The sequence below is a fragment of the Microcaecilia unicolor genome, chromosome 3 (assembly GCF_901765095.1).
Source record: "Microcaecilia unicolor chromosome 3, aMicUni1.1, whole genome shotgun sequence".
NCBI classification, from domain to species: domain Eukaryota; kingdom Metazoa; phylum Chordata; class Amphibia; order Gymnophiona; family Siphonopidae; genus Microcaecilia; species Microcaecilia unicolor.
Genome location: NC_044033.1, coordinates 198,749,992 through 198,772,916, shown reverse-complemented (window position 1 = coordinate 198,772,916; position 22,925 = coordinate 198,749,992). Strand labels below are relative to the sequence as shown.

The window sequence follows — 22,925 nt, the reverse complement described above, 5'->3', positions numbered from 1 at the left end:
AGAAAAAGTCCGGGGAGGCTGGAAGGCAGCGATCGCCTTGGGGAGGGAGGCTTTGGCTCTGTTACCTAGGCTGCGGGGAGGGGGTGGGGGTCCTGGCATTTGCACCCAAAAAAGAACTGACCGGTGCAAGGCGATCTCCCAAAGCTGGACGCAGACTGCAAGGAGCAAAGGGAGCAGCGAAAGCTCCGGGACCGGAAGGCTTCAGCAATAAGAGCTGGAAGGGGGGGGGGTTAACATTTTCTCCCCCACTTAATTATTTTTGCAATAACAAGACTTGGGATAGGGGGATTTTAAACAGTTTATCTTTTTTTTTTCTTTCACCAGCAATAATGGACCGAACCGAATTCGGGGAGTGGTGGGTTGGGGGGTTTTTTGGACCATGATCTGGAGCCGACACCGGTTTCGGGATTTGCTGCTGCTCGGGCTGACTCTCTGGCATCGGGGGAAGGTGGTCGCGGACTTTGGGGTTTCTTGTTTTTTTTTTTTTTGCATATCTGAAACGAGTTTGTTTGTATTAGATTTTGCCTTTTTTTTTTTTTTTTTTGATGGAGGCTCTGGGAATTCGTTCTTTCTTCCCAAAAGTGGAATTCACACTGTGACCTTTTAAATCCTTAAATCCCTTTGAACAGGAACAGAGAATCTCAGACTCAGTTGCAGAGATCACAAACGTTTGGTTTTTTTGGGGTTTTTTTTCTATAGAAATGTAGATGTATATATATTTTTTCATTTTTTAAATCTAGCTTTTTTTTTTCTTACAATTTTTTTTTTTTTGGGGGGGGGGGGTATCGATTGCACTATGATGGAACCACCGCCTTGCTCCAAGAAGTCTCTCTCCCTGTCCCTGCCGGTGCCCAGAGAGGGACAGGCTACCCTGAAACCCCCCCAGCACCTCTGGAGGCAACCCCGGACCCCCATCAAAATCAAGCACCGGGGCTACTCGGATACCGATCACCACCCACACCGGCAGATGGAGCGGGCCGACGCCATGGACACCAGCGACAGACCCGGGCTGAAGAAAACCCGCATGTCCTGGCCCTCGTCTTTCCACGGGACCACCAGCACCAGCCACGGGACTCATAAGCGGTAGGACTTCATAAGTTTTGGGCTTCCCCTCTTCCTACCCCTACTGTGATTTTGGGGTCTAGCTAATCCAAGCATGTGGCCATATTCCAATGTCCCCTGTTCTGAATTCAAAGGACTTTTACTATTGGGTCGGGAGAGGGGGCTTCATTGAATAAAGTCCAAAGACTAAGAAACACTGCTAGCAGGTATGTCCTTAATACAGAGGTTATCTAACTGCAGGACCCTCCTTCTGGTGTGGAGGGTGGGAATCCACTTGGTCCACTTATTCAGTGCCTGAAACTGTAGATAGATCTGAGAGTTTGGAACTGGGAATGCTGGATGCGCCTTGTGGGTTGTAAATATTTTGTGTCTGGCTGTCCCAAACAGAAGGCTTATTTTAACAGCTGTGTTTAATGAGATGTTTTGTAATTCCTTAAACAAGCAGGAATCTGTCCTTCAAGCTTTATTCCCCAGTAGCTGATGAAGGTGAAGGGGGAGGAGGAGGGTGGCAGCACCCAAGCAGCTGTAGAGGTTGGTGTTGGTGGTTTCCCAATTATGTATTTATTTTGAAGATGGCTTAATAAAGAGGGAAACTGTGACGGGGTAGGGACTGGAATGGACAGATTTGGGTGCAGAACCCTAACCCCCCTGGTGCCCCGTTCAAAAGCAGCTGTGTTTTGGAAAAGGGCAGCTCAGTGTTAGGAGAACGATGCCCGTAATGGTTTTATGCACTTAGATGTAGGAATACCCAGATTTTACACCGGTGCTGGTGGGAGAGATGATTTAACTGGGTCCTGCAGCAGGAGGGGGTTTGTAGATCTGGAGGGAAGGTGCTTGTTGGAAGTCCTTCCTCACACAGGCACTAGGGTCCCAGTGGTCTGATTTCCGATCCCCCCCCCAAAATCTGCCTAAACGTAAACGCCTTTTGTGTATTTAAATTTATCGAAAAGTGCCTTCCATGTGGCGTAGCATTCGCTACGGGCACTGGTTACCGTGCCTAGGTGCCAGTCTGAAGATTTTCCACCCAGTCCGTGGGGACATCATGAAAATCCCGACCGGCTAGGTGTGTCCCGAGGACTTGGTCAAAAGCCTCTGCCCCAGTCTATAATTATATGCTTGAAAGGCACAGCACGCAGTTGTTAGAGGTATGCTCATAGGGGAGGGGCTGACATTTATACAGAATGATGTAAGTCACAAGAATAAATATCGCCCTTGGGCGCTGATATTTACATGACCCACACAGCTGTCAGAAACATGCGTGTCGATGCTGGTTTGCACACCTAGAGTAGCCCTTGCTAGTCAGATTTTCAGGGTATCCACAATGAATATGCATGAACTTGATTTGCATATGCTGCCCCCGCAAATCTCTTTCATGGGGTACTCCAGGACCGGACTGGACTAGAATAAGCTGTCTACCTGCGTTATTATGGCGCCTTACCATGGTTCCTTGTTATGAAATTGTCCCTCAGTGTCCAGGCGTTGGAAGCGGTTGTGGGTGTCAGGCATGATACCCACCTGTGCGCCAGCGCTAGGTCTTATCCTGGAGGTCTGGGAGCCAGCTTTCAAACCCGATAGTGGATTCATTTTTATTTCCCGAGTAGGTACACAGTTAAGCAATGAGCAGGGCCCCCCTTCACCCCCAAAATGGATATGAAAACAGACATTAGCTCTCTTCCAGTTAATCTGTATTTATTTGCAAAGGTTGCATGCAAGTTACCCATGGATAATCAGGCCCCGCCTGTCCCAAAATATAAATGAGCAATAGCAAGCCTGGTTCATTGTCAGGTGAGGGTGATTATATAAACCCCTGGAAATTCTGGGGTACAGATGACACAGTGCGAAGGGAGAGGGAGGAAGGAAGGGGTGATCTCTGATTTTTACTGTCTGGGTTTGACCTATTTTGCCGTTACCCTGGTAAATAGATGAAGAGCAGCCGGGGTGGGTGGGTGGGTGGGGGGGGGGGGGCTTTCGCAGTATGGAGAATTGTGCTGGGTGAGCTTTGGCAGTGGTACAAGGTTAGAGGTAATACAGCCTGCGGAGACTCCAGGGTTGGCTCTGGACCTACAGGGTAGAGGGGATCTCTCTTGAGGGTCTTCCCTCATTAATAATCTCCTATACAAGCTCTGGGAGAAACCAGACTGGTCGGGGGGGGGGGGGGGGGGGGGGGGAGCTGGGAAGAACATTTTGTCCAAAGCTGAATTGTAACTGTGGGCATGAAGGAAGTGTTGCCCAGAAAAGAACTTTGGGGTTCAAATCCCATGTTCCTCCTTGACACTCCTTGTGACCTTGGGCAAGTCACTTTCTCTTCATTATCTCAGCTGCTTAGGCTGTAAACTCTCCAGGATAGGGACCATTGTCTGTCTGAAAATCATGTTGTAAATCCCCTGAATTAGGAACAAAAAACGCATTTTGAAAGGCAGTCTGAAAATACCAAATTATATCTGAGCTTTTGTTAAGGGCCAGATTCACCAAAGTATTTGTTGATCAGTGGCCAACACAAGCATCCTGGGAAAGTGGCCCTCAGTACAGCAGATTCTCTTTAGCTATGCTTCCAGGGTTGATCCAGTCCATTCTTAGGGAATCCAATGGGGAAATCAGAACCACAAAGTCCCCTGCATGCGATGGAGTAAGCCCAGAACTGGATCAACCCTGTCGAGCAAATCTGGATCTAGTTGGCAACCCTACCCTTCCCCCCCTCCCAATGCCTATTTCCAGCTCTTTCATCCCTGTTCCTCTCAAGACCCTCTATGTCTGTCCCTAGAATGTTTAAATTTCATTCCAGTGGTGATTACCTCTTCCTCCACTGGAAAGCGATTCCCATCATCTTCCTCTTGGGTTCTTCCCAAGTTCCACACTTAATCCGACAGCGAGGATTAAGAATAACCTCCCCCCCCCCCCCCCCCCGCTCACTCTGTGGCTTTTTGTTGCCCCTGTAACCGTGGCTGCTCCCCGTCAGTGCCCCCAGCCTCACCGGCATGGATTTTGAATTTCAAAGCTTCTGAATTATTCCCTGGTGAATGAATTCAGGTGCCAAGGATTTGTGACATTTTAAAGGCTTAAACACTGCACTGGGTGGAGGGAAAAGGGTTCCTGTATAATATTTTTGTTAATAGATCCGTGGGTGGAGTATCTTTCCATTTCGCCTCTCCTGCCTCTGGTTAGTTGATTGAGGAGATGTGGTATGCAGCAGTGTATTATCACAAAGTGGGTTTCCAGTTGTAATAGAGCAAGTTATTTCTGGGGGTGGGGGAGATATTAATCAAACCTTCCAAGAGGCAGCAAAGTTCAGCGAGATCTGCAGCAGCATATCACAGAAAATGGAATCTGAAATTGATTAATTTGTGGGGAATTAAGATAATTCACTGGGCATCTGTTAAAACTCAATTTCCTTCTAGATAATTCACTGTAGGCTTCTTTCTTTCTTTCTTTCTTTCTTTCTTTCTTTCTTTCTTCACAGCATTAAAATCTATCCCTCGCTTGCTCGCTTTCTTTTTATTTATTTATAACCTTTTGAGAATACCAGACCCAACCTGGGGCTCTGTGCTTGACCTATCTGGTGGCTCTGGCCTATAGGATTTGCCTTTGAAATTAGATTTTATATGGGCTTCAATTTGTGATCTGGAAGGGAGGGGGGTCAGCCCTTAACCACAGGCCTTAACCTCAGAGGAATCTATGTGGGTGTCTCCACATTAGTTTTAAAATGTTCTGTGCTTTGGTTTGTTGAATAGTGCAGCTTAGAAACATAGAAATATGACGACAGATAAAGGTCATATGACCCATCCAGTCTGCCCATCCTCTGTAACCTCTAATTCTTCCTGTTCCTCAGCGATCCCACATACTTATCTCATGCCTTTTTAAATTCTGGAACAGTCCTAGACTCCACCACCTTCACCGGGAGGCCATTCCACGCCTCCACCACCCTTTCTGTAAAATAATACTTTCTTAGGTTACTCCTAAGCCTATTCCCTCTTAACTTTGTCATATGCCCCCTCATTCCAGAGCTCTCCTTCATTTGAAAAAGGCTCTCTTCCTGTACATAAATGCCCTTGCGATATTTAAATGTTTCTATCATGTCTCCTCTCTCCCTCCTCTCTTCCAGCGTATACATGTTGAGGTTCATAAGCCTGTCCCTTTAATTTTTGCATTCAAGACCGCTTACTAATTTCGTAGCCGTCCTCTGGACCGACTCCATCCTGTTTATATCTTTCCGTAGGTGCGGTCTCCAGAACTGCACGCAGTACTCCAAATGAGGCCTCACCAGAGACTTATACAACAGCACTGCTGGTCATGTCTCTCTTTATGCACCCAAGCTTCCTTCTGGCTTTGGCCATCACTTTTTCTACCTGTTTGAAAGCTTTAAGGTCATCAGACACAATCACCCCCAAGTCTCGCTTTTCCTTCGCATACTGAAGCACTTCACCCCTATACTATACCATTCCCTCAGATTTTTGCGACCCAAGTGCATGACCCTGCATTTTTTGGGATTAAACCTTAGTTGCCAAATATCGGTCCATTCCTCTAGCTTCGCTAGGTTCTTCCTCATGTCATTCACACCCTCCAGGGTGTCCACCCTGTTGCAAAGTTTAGTATCATCCGCAAAGAGACAAACCTTACCAGACAGCCCTTCTGCAATATCGCTACCTAATACTGGCATTTCTTTACTTTTTACCTCTGTTCCTGGGTCATGGGCGTCTCTGTAACGTTTCCCCTCTTTTACAAATAATCCACTGCAGTTCATGCATTAGTAAATCTGGTTAGCGTTCATAGTGGAGGCGTGGCCTGGTGGATGAGAGCAAATCAGCAAAGTCGGGGTTTGAATCCCACTTCCGGTGACATTGGGAAAGGCAAGTCACTGCCTAAGATACAGAGCAGATGCGCATTCAAATGAATTAGTTAACAAGCTGTGAACAATCAGTTGTTGGTGATAACTGGTACTAATTTGGAATTACTCACGAATCTGCCTTTACGCTGTTCTATGATGCTGCACGCCCACAAGGGGTGGGGTCAGGGGCGTTCCAAAAATGTGTGCACCAGGATTTACAGCAGATTCCAGCAGGCTTAAGTCCTTGCACCCACAGTTGGACACGGGAGAAGTTTTCTAAAAAGGGTGATGGCGTGGCGTGCTCTTTAGAGAATGTGAGTTTAGCAGGATCTTTCCGGCACTTAGATTTGGGAGTTAGTTCCTGAATCCGGCCACCAGTGTATAACTGGGTACCTCCAGTTCAGCGCGGCGATACCACGCACAGAGCACTAACTGTATAACGGCACCTGTGCACCAGGAACGCTGTTTCTAGAAATACCAACTGAAAAAGGATATGATAGTGCCGTTGTATAAGTCTCTGGTGAGGCCTCATTTGGAGTACTGCGTGCAGTTCTGGTGACCGCACCTAGGGAAAGATATAAACAGGATGGAGTCGATCCAGAGGGCGGCTACGAAACTAGTAAACAGCCTTGAATGCAAAAATTATAGGGACGGGCTTATGAACCTCAACATGTATATGCTGGAAGAGAGGAGGGAGAGAGGAGACATGATAGAAACGTTTAAATATCTCAAGGGCATTTATGTACAGGAAGAGAGCCTTTTTCAAATGAAGGAGAGCTCTGGAATGAGGGGGCATATGACAAAGTTAAGAGGGAATAGGCTTAGGAGTAACCTAAGAAAGTATTATTTTACAGAAAGGGTGGTGGAGGCGTGGAATGGCCTCCCGGTGAAGGTGGTGGAGTCTAGGACTGTTCCAGAATTTCAAAAGGCATGGGATGAGCATGTGGGATAGCTGAGGAACAGGTAGAATTAGGGGTTACAGAGGATGGGCAGACTGGATGGGTCATTTGGCCTTTATCTGCCATCATGTTTCTATGTTTCTAAGTAGACATTGGTAGATACACAAAAACAGAGAAAAATGTAAGACCTTGAGGGGCATTTTCGATAGAACGTCTAAATCAGAATTTGGACGTGTTACAAAAACGTTCAAATTCTAAACAGGAAAGAAGGTCATTTTCGAAAAAGATAGACGTCTATCTTTTGTGTTCAGAAATGCTATGGACGGTCCTTTTTTTTTTGGGTCCATTTTCAAACAAAAGACGTCCAAAACAGAGGAGGACTGACTTAATAGTTAGTGCAGCGGGCTTTGATCCTGGCAACATGGGCTCAATTCCCACTGCTGCTCCTTGTGACTTTGGGCAAGTCAAATGCACAAGGGGCATTTTTGGATATGACATCTAAGTCTGAATTTGAACATTTTTTGTAAAACGTCCAAAATCATAACAGGAAAGGTCATTTTCTATTAAAAAAAAAAAAAAAAAAGGTCTATCTTTTCCTTTTGACAATGCTGTTTGCAAAAATGTTTTGTGATTTGGGGGAGTGAGGGAAGGTGATCCCTGATTCCCTTCAGTGGTCATCTGGTCATTTGGGGCACCTCTTGTGTGGAGTAGAGGAGTAGCTTAGTGGTTAGTACAGCAGACCTTGATCCTGGGGAAGTGGGTTCAATTCCCAGTGCAGCTATTTGTTATAAAAACAGATCTAGCTCAAAACGGCTAAGTTTTAGTCTTGGACGTTTTTGCTTTGTTCCATTATGACTGAAAGGCATCTAAGTCTTAGGAATGCCCAAGTCCCACCTTGAACACATTCCTGGCACGCCCCCTTGAGATTTAGACATCCTTCTGACGGACTTCAGAGAAAGACGTCTAAAAATAGGTTTCGAAAATACTGATTTGGACGTCTTTGTGAGATAAAAGTCCAAATGCAGACTTAAGTCACTTTTTGGACGTTTTTCTCTTTTGAAAATTAGCCTGCTTGTCAGGGCTGTGCCAACACAGTAAGCGTGGTAAGCACCGCAGGGGGGCACCTGCCTTCAAGGGCGCCACGCCGTCAAGTTGTATTAAAAAAAAAACCTTACTCCTCCGCTCCATCCCCGATTCCCTGGCACTTTAAATTTACCTCGCTCCGCCTCTGATGTCTGTGCAGCGTCAGTGAAAGCGCTGCCTGTCTGACGTCTCTCCACCAGCTTTCCCTTCGCTCGTTTGTTCCCTCTGTGTCCCGCCCTCAAGGAAATGATGTCAGAAGAAGGCGGGACACAGAAGGAATGAACGAGCGAAGGGAAGGCTGGTGGAGAGACGTCAGACAGGCAGCGCTTTCACTGATGCTGCGCAGACGTCGGAGGTGGAGAGAGGTAAATTTAAAGCATGGGGGGTGGGGGTGTGCGTGCGCCAACTGATGGTCTGCAGGGGGGCACCAGAGACCCTAGGCACGGCCCTGCTGCTTGTGACCTATCCAATTGGCCCATCCATGCCATCTACTGTCCCTATCAGGGCAGCCGAGAGACCCAGCCGTGCCCAGGGCAGGACCGGACCACTGTGCCTCCCCCACTTGGGCCGCCGCCGTTGCCATCCCAATCCCCCAACACTCGGACTGCTGCCGCTCCAACTTTAGCCACCCCGCCCCTTCTCGACTGCTGCTGTCTTCTTGCTGCTCGTGCCGCCCAGGACGCGGATGATTGCATTAACGCGATATCACGTTAATGCAATCATCCGCGTCCTAGGCGGCACGCAGCAGGAGCAGGAGAAAGACCAACTTCTTTGAGAGAAGACTGACCTATCCTGGAAGCAGACAAGAAGAAGCTTGCCTGCTCCGGGCCCAGGGAATTTTGTCCCCCCCCCCCTCTCGGTGGCCCTGCTCCCCATCACTCCCTTACACATCCTATTTACTTGTCTCAAGCTCTCTTGAATTCAGATACCGTTTTTGTCTTCCACCACTTCCACAAATTCACCCACTCTTTCCATGAAGAAGTATTTCCTTAGGTTACTTCTGAGTCTGTCCCTTTTCACCTTCATCCCTATGCCCCATCGTTCCAGAGCTGCCTTTCAAATGAAAGAGACTCACCTCCTGTGCATTTAATCCACATAGGTATTGCAATGTCTCTCTCATGTCTCCCCTCTCTTTCAAAGAATACATATTGCGAACTTTAAGTCTGTCCCCAGAAAAAACACACTGTCTCATAATCTCATCCCAATACAACACATATAAACCCACAAACATAAACACCCCAGGTTACACCCTTCCTATCACAGACATCTTGAAAATCCTCATAGTAACAGTTGACCAGAACCTCTCACTAGAGAACCAAGCGAAATCCACTATAAAGAAAATGTTTCACTCAATGTGGAAACTTAAACGTGTGAAACCATTCTTCTCGAGGCAAATATTTCGCAACTTGATACAATCAATGGTACTAAGCCATGCAGACTACTGCAACGGAATCTACGTGGGCGGTAAAGAACAAATTATAAAGAAACTTCAGACCGCTCAAAACACAGCAGCCAGGCAAATATTTGGAAAATCGCGTTTTGAAAGCGCCAAACCCCTCCGAGAAAAACTGCACTGGCTCCCAATCAAAGAACGCATTGCTTTCAAAATCTGCTCCCTGGTCCATAAAATTATCTACGGCGAAGCCCCGGGATACATGAAAGACCTCATAGACCTGCCAACCAGAAACACAACGAGCTCAGTCTGAACATACCTAAATCTCCACCACCCAAACAACAAAGGACTCAAATACAAATCAACGTATGCATCCAGCTTCTCCTATTTAAGCCCACAACTATGGAACGCACTGCCAAAAATAGTAAAAACAACGTACGACCACCTAAAGTTCCGGAAAAAACTAAAAACGAACCTGTTCAAAAAGGCATATCCCACCGACTCAACATAAGAACCAAAGTACCTGCTACACAACAAAACCAAGAACGTAATGGACACACCCCAACTCTCCCTCTTCCTCCCTAATGTTCCCCAATGTATCTACCATACATGAACCCTATTCTACCACAACCACACCACATACTTGTTCACGCCTTGTATTTGTTCATACCGGAACTGGCGAATGCCGTTACGGTACTATGTAAGTCACATTGAGCCTGCAAATAGGTGGGAAAATGTGGGATACAAATGTAACAAATAAATAAATAAAAATTTGCATTATGACAAAGACCACTGACCATTTTAGTAGCTGCCTCTGGACCGACTCCATCCTGTTTATATCTTTTTGAAGTTGCATCTGTAGAATTAATTTCAGTTTCATCCTTTACGCTAGGTCAATGGCTGGGGTAATTGGGTGCGTAACTGATAATATTCTATATGTTCTGTGTGTAAATTGGAGACACATCCATGCCCCGCCCATTTGCACACGCCAGTGTACAAATATTCCATAGCAGTGATGCCCTAGGGCAGTTATGTGCATAATTGTTGCTATTCTGCTCAGTCAGAAGTGCAAGGCATGCGTAAGTACCCTCCTCCCCTCATTGTAAGCTCTCTGGGGAAGGGACCTATGAACTACACTTGGAATAGAACTGGCCTTTTCCCTGGGGTTTGCAAATGTGAACAATTAAATCCAAAATCCAGTTGCGCACCACATGAAAAGACAGGTGTGGGGGAGAGAAAGGTCCTCTTCATGTACCCCAAACCAGCCAGTTGCGACCAAAGCGGGATGAGAGAATCCATATGGGACCAGCAAGCAGCAGCGTGCCGCACTGGAATGACCCAGGACAACTTTTAGGGTCACATTACTTCTGTTTGAATCTCTGCGGTGTTTTTTGGAAACGGATGCAGGCCACCTCTGGGGTGAATGGCTCAAGTGCTGATAGATTTCCAGAGGCAGGCGGTGCTGGTACTGTTAAACTGTTGGGGGTGGGGGGATGGGATGGTCACAATGGGCAAAATCCAGAGGGAGAATTTGTTGGGATATACTGCGGCCCCTGGCCCTAACAGCTTTCCAGTGCACTCTGGGAAATAGGCCGAAATCTAGAGGCAAAATGCATTGGGTGGTGGGGGGAGGGAACTGCCCTCACCCAGTCCCTTCCATTTTTAAAGATTATGTGCTGTGATCCTGCAGGAAGGGGGGGGGGGAGCAGATTTGATACTGTGGTGTAAGTACATAAGTACATAAGTAGTGCCATACTGGGAAAGACCAAAGGTCCATCTAGCCCAGCATCCTGTCACCGACAGTGGCCAATCCAGGTCAAGGGCACCTGGCACGCTCCCCAAACGTAAAAACATTCCAGACAAGTTATACCTAAAAATGCGGAATTTTTCCAAGTCCATTTAATAGCGGTCTATGGACTTGTCCTTTAGGAATCTATCTAACCCCTTTTTAAACTCCGTCAAGCTAACCGCCCGTACCACGTTCTCCGGCAATGAATTCCAGAGTCTAATTACACGTTGGGTGAAGAAAAATTTTCTCCGATTCGTTTTAAATTTACCACACTGTAGCTTCAACTCATGCCCTCTAGTCCTAGTATTTTTGGATAGCGTGAACAGTCGCTTCACATCCACCCGATCCATTCCACTCATTATTTTTTTTTTTTTTTTCCACTCCAGGGGGGGGGAGGAGTGGCATCTGCCAGGGATACCCTAGGCTGGATGACTGTATTTTCTGGAAATCAAAACACGCCATGGTACACAGAACGCCAAGCTCTAACTGTGCCAAGGATCTGAGCTGTGACTCACAGCTGTTCTGCAATGAGCAATGGGGGGGGGGGGGGAGAAGTGAGGTTTTATGATTATTAAGGGGTGGGTGTACAGTTCGCTCCCTTATCTAGCATAAACAGCAGGTCTTTAACATTTGTACGGTAGCCTCTGACTAAGGTTACGGCCAAAACTGACAGGTGTCTTAATCGGAGGCGCAGGACAGCGAGCCCAGCACTGGGGTAGAGAAGTCGCTCCCTTTCCGTGACATGGGAGCTGCTCACTCATTTACACGTATGCAGTGACTGCATCTTTTTGCATTGTAGGGTTTTCATGATGAGCTAATAGAAGAGAGCATTAAAAACCAAGGGGTTCAGCGCTGCCTTTCTGTCCTTATTACGCAGCGTTCACGAGAAAACAGGTTCAAAGGGCACCATGGCCGATAGAAGAACTGAGTATTAGAAAAATCCCAGCTCCCAAGATTGGGGCATTCAGGCTGGCTCATGCCCAGAACTGAGGTGGGGAAGTTTGCTGAGAAAGTGGGAGCTTCCCCTCCCCTCCGGACTGGAGATAAGAATTGAGCTGCCCAGCTCTTTGGAAACCCGACTGTCCTTACAACTCTCTGTCAGGCTGATAAAATGACTCCCCAAACCCTAGCTGGACCGTGTGTCCGTGGCACTCCTGGTTCCATACAGCTCCCCTGCCTGTTGAGGAGAGGCTTCATCCCTTTGGGACCTCCGGATGACATTGCGATATTTTAGCATTCAAGGCTTCAATTACCTCTGAATCCAAAAGATCTTTCTTTGTTACCTGTTTACTCATTCTGCATCCATCTTGGTCCCCCCCTTCCCACCCTGGGACGTGTCCGGTCAATCTGACAGTGGAAGGGGATCATCCGAAACCCAGTGTGTGGCGTGGCGCCAGTGGGCTGAGTACCTGACGGCAGGTTTATTAATAACCTTCTCAATATGGTCTTTTCTGTTTAAAAACGGAGAAGGAGAGAGAAAAGTCCATGACAGGAGGACTCTGTTGGGTGCTTCTTGCGTGCCTAATTGACTCACAGCCATCTGGCGTGCTTCTCTCGCCAGGATTTCCAATCCGAGAAGCAAAAGTCTTCAGACATATTCTTAGGCACGTCCCCTAGTGCATGTACCACCCCCACCCTCTCACCCTCACTGCGCAACTACTGCGTCAGGCTTAGCACAAGGGACTTTCTGCTCTGGTCCGGCAAGGACAGAGAAACACAAGCCATGTCACCCTGGATCTGTTGCTTTTTCCTCTAAGGATTTTAAGGGCTTTTCAGAGAATCACAGCGGCCCAGGCCAGTAGAAATTAGAAGGCCCCAGAGATCAGAAAATCATTAAAACAATTTGAAAAAAACAGATAGAGAAGTGGTTGAGGCGGACTTTTAGCTGTGGAAGTGTGTAAAGTGCAAACACGTTTAGAATTAAGGGAAAGCCAGTAACCACATTAATTTTGGGCCCGAAATTTAAAAGGTTTATACTTTTAGCTTTCGGAGTTAAGCTCTTACGTTGGCCTCTCTTACTAGGGCTGAGTGTCTAAATTTATGCTCAAAATTTCACTAAACTCCTAAATTTAGATGCATAAAAAGTGGGTGGTAACAGAGGTGGATTTAGGGTGGGGGAAAGAAGCCCTGGGCTCCTAAATATAGATGAATGGCAGGTCTGAATTTATTAGCCTGACTTTTCAGCTCTTAAATTAAGGTGAATTTTTAGCTGAAAACTTAGATAAGTTTGGCTAAACAGAGGGCAGAAATTTAGGAGCTCCAGCTTTTTTCAATATTGGGCCAAGTCGTTTTTTAAACACTGATCACTGCTTAGTTGAATTAGGCTCCTGTACTCAGTGCCAGAGTGTGTCTCTGGGCACCAACATTGGGTATTCATGGCATGTGGTGGCTGGTGGATCTTATGTGGATTCTCTAATATTCATCTGGGACTCGCAGAAGATACTTAGGCAAGCCCCGGCTGAATATTGACTGGGTTCCACATAAGGGGAAGTAGGTCCTCTCACCTGCTCCGATTCCCATATCCCCTCTCTCCAGATTCAGATTCCTCCTCCCTCATTCCCTCCCTCCCCTGAAGAGATCTCCATCCCCTAACAAGACACCCCATCACCACCACCATAGGCCTAACTTTAAGAGAGTTGGTGGTATAGGGGGTCCTGTGGACAGGAGTGATGCCCACTCACTCCTGCCCCTCACAGCTCCGGCCTCAACATGGCTGCCACGACCTCTAGAGGTAGTTTTGTGGTATATCATCTAACCCCCTAATTTTATAACCTTGTGTGTTCTTTTTCATGCACAGGTTATAGGTTACTGCCAGTTCTGCTCTTAAGAACATAAGAATAGCCATACTGGGTCAGAGCAATTGTCCATCTAGCCCAGTACTATGCTTCCAACAGTGGCCAATCCAGGTCACAAGCACCTGGCAGAAACCCAATTAGTAGCAACATTCCAGAACCCCAAAGAGTAACAAGATTCTGAAATCCTAAAGAGTAGCAACATTCCAGAATCCCAAAGAGCAGCAAGATTCCAGATCCCCAAAGAGTAGCAACATTCCATGTAGAACCCCAAAGAATAGCAAGATTCCAGAATCCTAAAGAGTAGCAAGAGTCCATAATCCCAAAGAGTAGCAACATTGCAGAACCCCAAAGAGTAACAAGATTCCGGAATCCTAAAGAGAAGCAACATCTCAGAATCCTAAAGAGTAGCAAGATTCCGAAATCCCAAAAACTAGCCACATTCCATGTAGAACCCCAAAGAGTAGCAAGATTCTGGAATCCTAAAGAGTAGCAACATGTCAGAATCCTAAAGAGTAGCAAGATTCCAGAATCCCAAAGACTAGCAACATTCCATGTAGAACCCCAAAGAGTAGCAAGAGTCCACACTACCAGCTGCTAATTGGCATTAATAGTCAGTAATTGGAACTAACTGACACTGAATTTCAGTTACCCATATAACTGTCCTTAATCAGTATTCTATAATGTTAGCGCATAATTTCTCTACTGGTCAGCTATGAGGAGGTGTGGATGTGGGTGGGGTGTAGGCGGGTCGGGGTGTGTCCAGCACTTCTGCACTCAGAATAGTGTCTGTTACTTGCCTCACTGACAGCTCTTAGATGTGGGCATTGAGCTAGCGACAGTGCTCACACCTTAAGCTAGACGAATGACTGCGCGCTTCCGCTAGTATTTTATAATGGCAATTACACACATAGAATTCACACTTTAGGTGACCTTCCAAGAATTATCCCCTAACCCCCAGAGTGCTCCTGAGTGTAGGCGCAGGATTTTGGGTGCGTGCAGATCCATTTCTCAGCACGCCTGCAAAAAAATGCCTTTTTAAAATTTTTGCAGAAAATGGATACGCGTCAAAATAAAAATTGCCTCATGTCTATTTTGGGTCTGAGACCTTACTGCCAGTCATTGACTTTGCAGTAAGGTCTCACGCATTAACCAGGCAGTAATGACCTATACATGTAGAATGCCACTTGATGCGTCTCCGCTATGCGCATCAGAAAATAATTTTTCAGATGCGTGTAGTGGACGTTCGTCAAAAATGAAATTACCGCAAGGGCCATGTGGATTGGCACACGTTGGGCATGCATAGGCACCTACTCAGCTTAGTAAAAGGGTCCCTAAATGAGGTAAACTTGAAAACAGTAAACTGAAGCCTAATAATAGAACTACCGTGAAACAGTATCAAAATCTACACATTTAACAGCACTGGAATTCAAATTCCAGAGATATAATACAATGTTAGCATAATAAGCACACATTGCACATTCAAATAACAGATGCCAGAACTAGAATTTAAAATGTAGTTCTATGGGAAACTTGAAGCCAATGTTCTTCTTTTAACAATGGGGGAACACGATCCCAATTTTTTGTACCTTTTGACTAATTTCACTGCTGAGTAATTTGAAGGCACCTTAAATCAATCAACCGAATCCCATTAAGCAGAGAGTTACAATAATCAATGCAACTCATAATTACAGAGTGAATTAATATTTGTAGCGCCTTGCTTGAAAATACGGATTTCACTGAAACAAATCATGTGCAATTTGAGAGAGAACATTTCTTGGCTAGATATGTAGTTTGAATGAGAGCTCATCATCCAGAACGACTCCTAAGATTTTTAGTGATGATACCCAAGAAATGAAGAAGCAGACTATGTATAGATGGAATTAAAAATATGATTTGGGCATATCCTGTTCATGGACTTTTATGGTACTTCCCCGCCACACTGGGACAGACCAACGGTCCATCTGGCCAATCCAGGTCATAAATACCTGGCAAGATCCCGAAAAAGATCAATACATTTTATGCTGCTTATCCCAGAAATAAGCAGTGGATTTTCCTAAGTCAAGTTTCCTTTAGGAAGCTGTCCAGAACTTTTTAAAACCCTGCTAAGCTAACCGCCTTTACCACATTCTCTGGCAATGAATTCCAGAGTTTAATTACATGTTGAGTGAAGAAAAATTTTCTCTGTTTCGTATTAAATTTACTACTTTGTAGCTTTTTGGAAAGAGTAAACAAATGATTCACGTCTACCTGTTCCACTCCACTCATTATTTTATAGACCTCTATCATATCTCTCCTCAGCCATCTTTTCTGCAAGCTGAAGTGTCCTAGCCACTTCAGCCTTTCCTCATAGGGAAGTCGTCCCCTGGCAGAAGAGCCAGGTGGAGGTGGAGATTGTGGAAGGCTTCAGAGGCGTTGGAGAGGAGACTGGTCGATGTGTAAGTGGTTCAAGAGTGAGGTGGCCTTTCCTATTCCCTCAGCTGGAGAATTCCTACAAGGGACCGTACAATCTGACAAGCTTTTTTAGGGGTCTGTTTTAAAGGCATTTTTCACATCTCAGCTCACAGAAAATCGAGTTTTCCCCCAGGACCGATTCAATTGCTGCAGAACTGCCATGTTACCCATTTCCAGAGGGAGACTTTTTTGGCTAGTCCTGACTTTGAACTTGCATCCTAAAGCAATGGATTTTATCCATTAAAATCAGCACTACAGTTTCCATCATGCATTAGAAACAGTACATTTGGGCAGTAAATTCCAGCACTGAGAGATCAATTAAAGTCTTTCTCCATGAACAAACAGGATGAGTCAGCCACACACTGGTGATGTCATTTGACTGTTTCATGGACGGATTTACTCTTTTACAGCTCAGACAAGCCTGGAAAAGGCCTTTCCGAGCAAGTGCAGTACAGGCAAGTAACCTGTTCAACAGTTTAGATAGGTATTTGCACTACTAAAATCCCCTGATAAGGAAAGGAAACTCCTCATCCTGCCCTTCTCAACTCAACCCAATGCAATGCAATGTAACCCAATGCAACCCAAATCTCTTGACAATCATTGTTGAATGATATAATCTGCATTGAAAGCATCCAGTCTTCTTCTCCTGTTTGACATTTGTGAAAGGTTTCTGGCATGATTTGCTATCATAGTTGTGAATTCGATAGAGCTCTTCCAATGCATCCAATCTATAGAAAGAGATGGGCTCTTATTTTTCAGTAGGAGGGAGGTTTTCACAGAAGGGGATTACGACGTGAATGGCTGAAAAGTGAGGTAAACTTTGAGGAGGGGGGGGGGGGGAGAGATATATCTGTATGCAAAGAGTAGATGTGTGGAACAGCCCCTCTGGTGAGGTGGGGTATAAAAATGGTTAAAGTGCTGGGACAAGCTCCCAGTATCCTTAGATAGAGCGATAAAGCATGAGATGAGGCAGGGTCTGCGGTACTACAGAGTGGGTGGGCCTGATGATCATCCATCATCATGTACAGCAGGGGTCTCAAAGGGCTGCTCACCTAGCTGGGCCTGTCTAGAAGGGGAAGAGTTCGATACAGGAAGGCAGAGGGTTCTAGTGTGCTTGTAGGGTAAATTCAATATAGGTTGCGAAAAGTTAAGCACAAGGCTGCCGAAAGACAAAGTTGGACCCGGGGCAAATAATCTTAAGGGCCACCGCCACCCCTGTGGTCTGCATCTCTGTCCCTCTCCCCTGCACACAGGCTGGCATCTTTTACCCTTATCCCCCCCCCCCCCCCATCCCATGGTCCGGTATCACTGTTGTCCTTCCCTCTTCCCCTTCAGCGGCCCTCCATCGTTTCTGCGGGCTGCTGGCAGCATCAGTAAAGACAGTGAGCTACCTCTGGTTGGCCCTGGAAGCATTTTCTCTGCTGTATGTCGCCTACATGGACACAGGAAGTTGTGTCACAGGAGGCGGGGCACAGCAGAGGGCGCCAGCCTAACTTGCTCTCCTTATTGACGCTGCTGGCAGCCTGCAGAAACAATGGAGGACCTCTGAAGGGGAGGAGGGAAGGACAGCGATATTGGAAGGCCCAGGAAATTTTGTCCCCCCACCCCTTGCCCCCTCGGCGGCCCTGGATAAGTGTCAAAAACTGGGCGCTAAGCTCATATTCTATTACGACAGAGCTGCAGCAAATCTGTTCTAGAATATTAGTGTTAAGTCTATAGTTATGTGCCAAACTTTAGATGCGACCAGTTATACCATGTCTATGGCTGGCATCGGTGGTGGCACCTATGTGTGCCACTTAAACTCATAAATGCAACTATTCTATAAGGTGTGCACAAGGTTAGTCAGAACTCCACAACGTGCCCATTACCAATTATTTACACCTCTTTTGCACTTGTGCGTGAGAGAAGTTAGGCATGCTGTGTATAGAATAGGGACGTAAGCCTATTACGTGACCAAGTAGTGCTAATTAACAATGGTTATTGGTATGTGCCAATTATAATTCTATTATGTACGTAACTGGCCCTGTTCTATAACTGCTCACCAACTTTGGGCGCCATGTCTAGAATTTGGGGGTATCTGTCTAAGAAGGTAGAGGCAGTTTCAGAAGAGTGATGCCCTACGAGTGGCCATGCTCTATAGCCAGTAGCCACCATATGTTCTTACTAACATGGCAAGGAACGGATGGGCCTTTCGGTCTCTTTCTTCAGTGCTCTCATGTTTTGTCTCACTCTGTTATGTACTCTAAAGATTGGAGGCAGGCCTTGAACCTCTGCTTTGCTCACACTATGCCATGGCTGTGCCCAGCAGCCAAGAAGGTGCATCCGGGAGCCTCTTTTGAACATAGTGTTACTGTGATTACCATTGAGGTAGTATAATGGTTAAAACTATTGACTTATATGTCAGGGGTTGAGGGCTCAAATCCAGAGGTAATGCACTAAAACCTCAATAAACATCAATATCAGCTTTCTCCTCAAATAAAAGAATTAACCTCAATGGTCCACCTTCTATCCTTGGTGGTTGGCTTTTCTATTGGGGAAGCAACTGCTTGTCCTGGGATTGGTTGCATGGAAAGTTGCTACTCTTTGGGGTTCTACATGGAATCTTGCTATTCTTGGGGATTCCGGAATCCTGTTACTCTTTGGGGTTCTGGAATGTTGCTACTCTTTGGGGTTCTACATGGAATCTTAATACTCTTTAGGATTCCAGAATCTTGATATTCTTTGGGGTTCTACATGGAATCTTGTTACTCTTTGAGGTTCTGGAATGTTGCTACTCTTTGGGGTTCTACATGGAATTTTTGCTATTCTTGGGGATTCTGGAATCTTGTTACTCTTTGGGATTCTGGAATGTTGCTGCTAATTGGGTTTCTGCCACTGTTTGCTTTGATGTCTCACTTATATATACTGTCATCTACCAAGATTTGCTTATTTCCGTTCTGACGAAGAAGGGCAACCTTCGAAAGCTAATCAAGAAATGTACTAAGTTATGTCCAATAAAAAAGGTATCATCTTATTTTCTTTTTCATGTTTTATTTTATTTCTATTGATTGCCACTGTTTGGAAAACAGGATACTGGGCTAGAAGGACCATTGGTCTGACCCAGTATATGGCTACTCTTATGTTCTTATGTAAGATTTCAGTCTGTAAAGGTGTCTGCCCTCGTTTGCAGGTACCTCGGTGCATTTTCTGAAGAGCTACAAGCATGGGTGTTTTCAGGGGAGGAGGAGGGTTAACTAAAACCTGGAGACCAGCCCTTGATGCCAGGGATATGCTCGTGTGCCTGCTGTGCATTAGGAGTAAATAGCTTGGAAAAACATGGCATTTTTGATATGGGGAGAAGGAGAGAGGCAACGTGTGCTTCAGACTCTAATTATCCTTCAGCCCACGGATTTTTTATCGTCTCTCAGATGCCAGTAAATAGGGTACAGTGCAAAATCGAAGCCACAGGAGAAGCTCATGTCCTGAGGAGTAATTTTTTTCTCTTTACAGATGAAGGACAAATTAAGTTTATTTAAATATTCTTTGTAGGGGAAACATAGGAAAACGCAGGGATGTGTGACTTCTGAGAGCAGAGGGATTTTTCATGGATTGTAGAGGGTTTTGGTTTGCCGTCTTGGGGTAGATTACTTAGCTTCTGTCCGATTGGGGATATTGTCAATCACTTCTGTGGCAGGGAACAAAGGGAATCAGGGACAGAGCGGGGATTAGATCAGAGACATCATTTCAGCTGTCTTTTATCTCCTTTCCAGGGAAGAATAAAGGGGACTTCTCTAGTACTAGAAAAGGTCCCCTTTATTCCTCCCTGGAAAGGAGATGAAGGACAGTTGAAAATGACGTTTGAACGCCCCGTAGATTTTTCTGGATGAGTGGCGGCTTCTGTTGTAAATTTAGAATCATCAGAGCAGCCCGCTGGTTCTGTTCCATGACATTGACCGGAGAAGAAACATGCTGATCCTTGGCTCTGTCCCTGATTCCTTTTATGTGACCCCACTGAGTCATATTATCCCCTGTATTTCTGATCTAATCCCCGCTCCATTCATGGCTCCCTTTATGTGACCTCAGTGAGTCACATTATATCTCTGGGTCTCTGGTCTAATCCCCTCTCTGTCCCTGATTCCCTTTGTGTGACCTCTGTGAGTCATATTATCTCTCTGGGTCTCTGGTCTAATCCCCGGCTCTGTCTCTGATTCCCTTTGTGCGACCTCAGTGAGTCATATTATCTCTCTAGGTCTCGTTCTAATCCCCGGCTCTGTCCCTGATTCCTTTTATATGACCCCATTGAGTCATATTATCTCTCTGTGTTTCTGGTCTAATCCCCGGCTCTGTCCCTGATTCCCTTTGTGTGACCTCAGTGAGTCACATTATCATTATCTCCCTGCTCTAATCCCCAGCTCTGTCCCTGAGAAGAAAGAAGATGGGAGGAGGGCTGAGAGGGGGGAATAGGGTAAGAAGCTGAGGGTTAAGAGGAGTGATGAAGAGCAGGTGTGTGGTGGAGGGGCAGATGAGATGTCAAAAGGGATGAAGGGGTGGAATAGATGAGGAAGGGTGGGTAAGAATTCTGGGATCATAGGCAGGTGGGGAAATGGAGGGTTTGGGAAATGAAGAGTGAAAGTTGGCAGGAGCAAAAAGGATACAATACAGTGGGGCAGAGGGCAGAGATGAAGGCTTCAAAAGTCTTAGTAACTCGGTGTTTTTGAGAGACAAATCTGGGGAGAGAGAGATGGAGGAGAAAGAGCACAGCAGAAAAGAATTGAAGAAAGAGCTTGAAAAGAGAGGCTGTATTCTTTTCAGCTCTAGATAGTGAGAAGAGAGCTGGCAAAGGCCAAGAGAGAAACAGACAGAGACTAAATAAAACCAGATGGAAAAATAGATTAATGTTGGTGAGGATTGTCTGATTTTTTTTCTCTCTACTAATTAATTTGGCTCAGCTAACGTTGGGCTCTTCCAGTTGAGCCAGACACGCCTCGACTTGGCTCGTCTGTCAGATCTTATGGTTCGCCTACCTCTGCTGAGCAGTGACTGAGCATGGAAAACAAAAATAAAATACATTTTTGAGCAGTAAGCGGAGACCTACACGACTGGAAATCCCACAAATATGGTTTTCATACACTCTGCCCGTTTCACTGGAAGAGACGCACTTTATTAATGACAGACAATTAAGGCATTAATTAATGTCTCAGAGGTTTTCGATTTGCTTTTTCTAGCCTTCTTCCAGACATGAGAAAGTGCCAATAATTTATTCCGAAATCAAACCGAAGTGTTCTCTGAAGAAATGTTTAAAAAAAAAAAACCTTTGCCTCGGTAGTTATTAGATTTCAGAATTCCTTTGTCTGCGTTTACAGTAATTAATAACTTTAAAAAAGGATAATTAGAGACTGCTTCCCTAATTGCTTAGGTTGTATCGTCTATAGCCATGTAATAGAGTCACACTACATTATTTAAACGTGTTTCCCCATAAAGAGAATTGCAGACTGAGTTGGAGATTTTTAATAAAATGAGGAAGGTCTTTAGAGACCAGATGGGCTTGAACTACTGCAGATTACTGGGAAGAGGGAGGTGGCAGGCCAGTGATCTGCCAGGGGCCTGATGCTTCATGGTTACATGTGTCCCCCCCCACACCCCCTTTGTATGTCCTCTACATCCTCGGCAGGTTGCACAGTATAAGAATGTGGGGAAGGATGCAAGACGTAAAACCCTACTAGGGCTGCTAGTTAGCTCCAGATTCACCTGAGAGGGTTGATTCAGTCCTGAGTTTAACACACTGCATTCAGGGACAAGTCTGCAAATGGGGGAAACCCAGAACTGGAGGAACCCTGTATATGTGTAACCCGCTTAGAATTTTATTTATTTATTTATTTGTTACATTTGTATCCCACATTTTCCCACCTATTTGCAGGCTCAATGTGGCTTACATTGTCCCGTAGAGGAGTTCGCCAGCTCCGGTAGTGAAACAAATACAAGGAGTTAATGTGGTCAGATAAGGTTCATGTGTTATAGACACATTGGGAATCATAGAGAGGAAGAGTTATGAATAGTTTATTGCAAGCTTTGGTATCGTTGTGTTGCAGGGTTTTAGGCACTTAAGTTGGGTCGATGGGGTATGCCTTTTTAAACAGGTTGGTTTTTAGTGATTTCCGGAAGTTTAGGTATTCGTACATTGTTTTCACGGCTTTTGGTATTGTGTTCCACAGTTGTGTGCTTATGTAGTAGAAACTGGATGCATAGGTTGATTTGTATTTGAGTCCTTTGCAGCTTGGGTAGTGGAGATTTAGGTATGTCCGTGATGATCCTTCACCTTCAAACCTCACCTGCACAGGACAATAAAGGGCCTTGGGGTTGTAGAAGTCCTGGAAATTCAATACTCATCTGGGTCATTAGCTCTATGCCTTATAAATAAATAGCTTGTTTGCTCGTCTTTTATGCCAAATCCAATGATGTATTTCTTATCAGTGCAGTGCTGACTGCAAAAGTTGGATTAAGGCAAATGCCTCATGTCTGGCTGGATCCTAGAGGCAAGGGGCAAAAGCGAATTAGCCAGAGATAAGAACCAAAGCATAAGGAAGATAGTGACTCCCCCTGAGTCAGTGGCAGAACTGGGGATTAGAATTTAGGCATAGAGCTAATGACCCAG

At 45.6% G+C, this 22,925-nt stretch overlaps 1 protein-coding gene across 1 annotated transcript in view; it reads left to right on the top strand.

Moving 5' to 3' along the window:
* The first annotated feature begins 796 nt into the window (after positions 1–796).
* PDE4A (phosphodiesterase 4A) overlaps positions 797–22,925 on the top strand; it is a 204,170-nt gene continuing 182,041 nt past the window's right edge. Inside the window, exon 1 of the mRNA XM_030195292.1 lies at positions 797–1,083. Coding sequence (XP_030051152.1) covers positions 797–1,083 — 287 coding nt within the window. The remainder of the gene's footprint in view (positions 1,084–22,925) is intronic.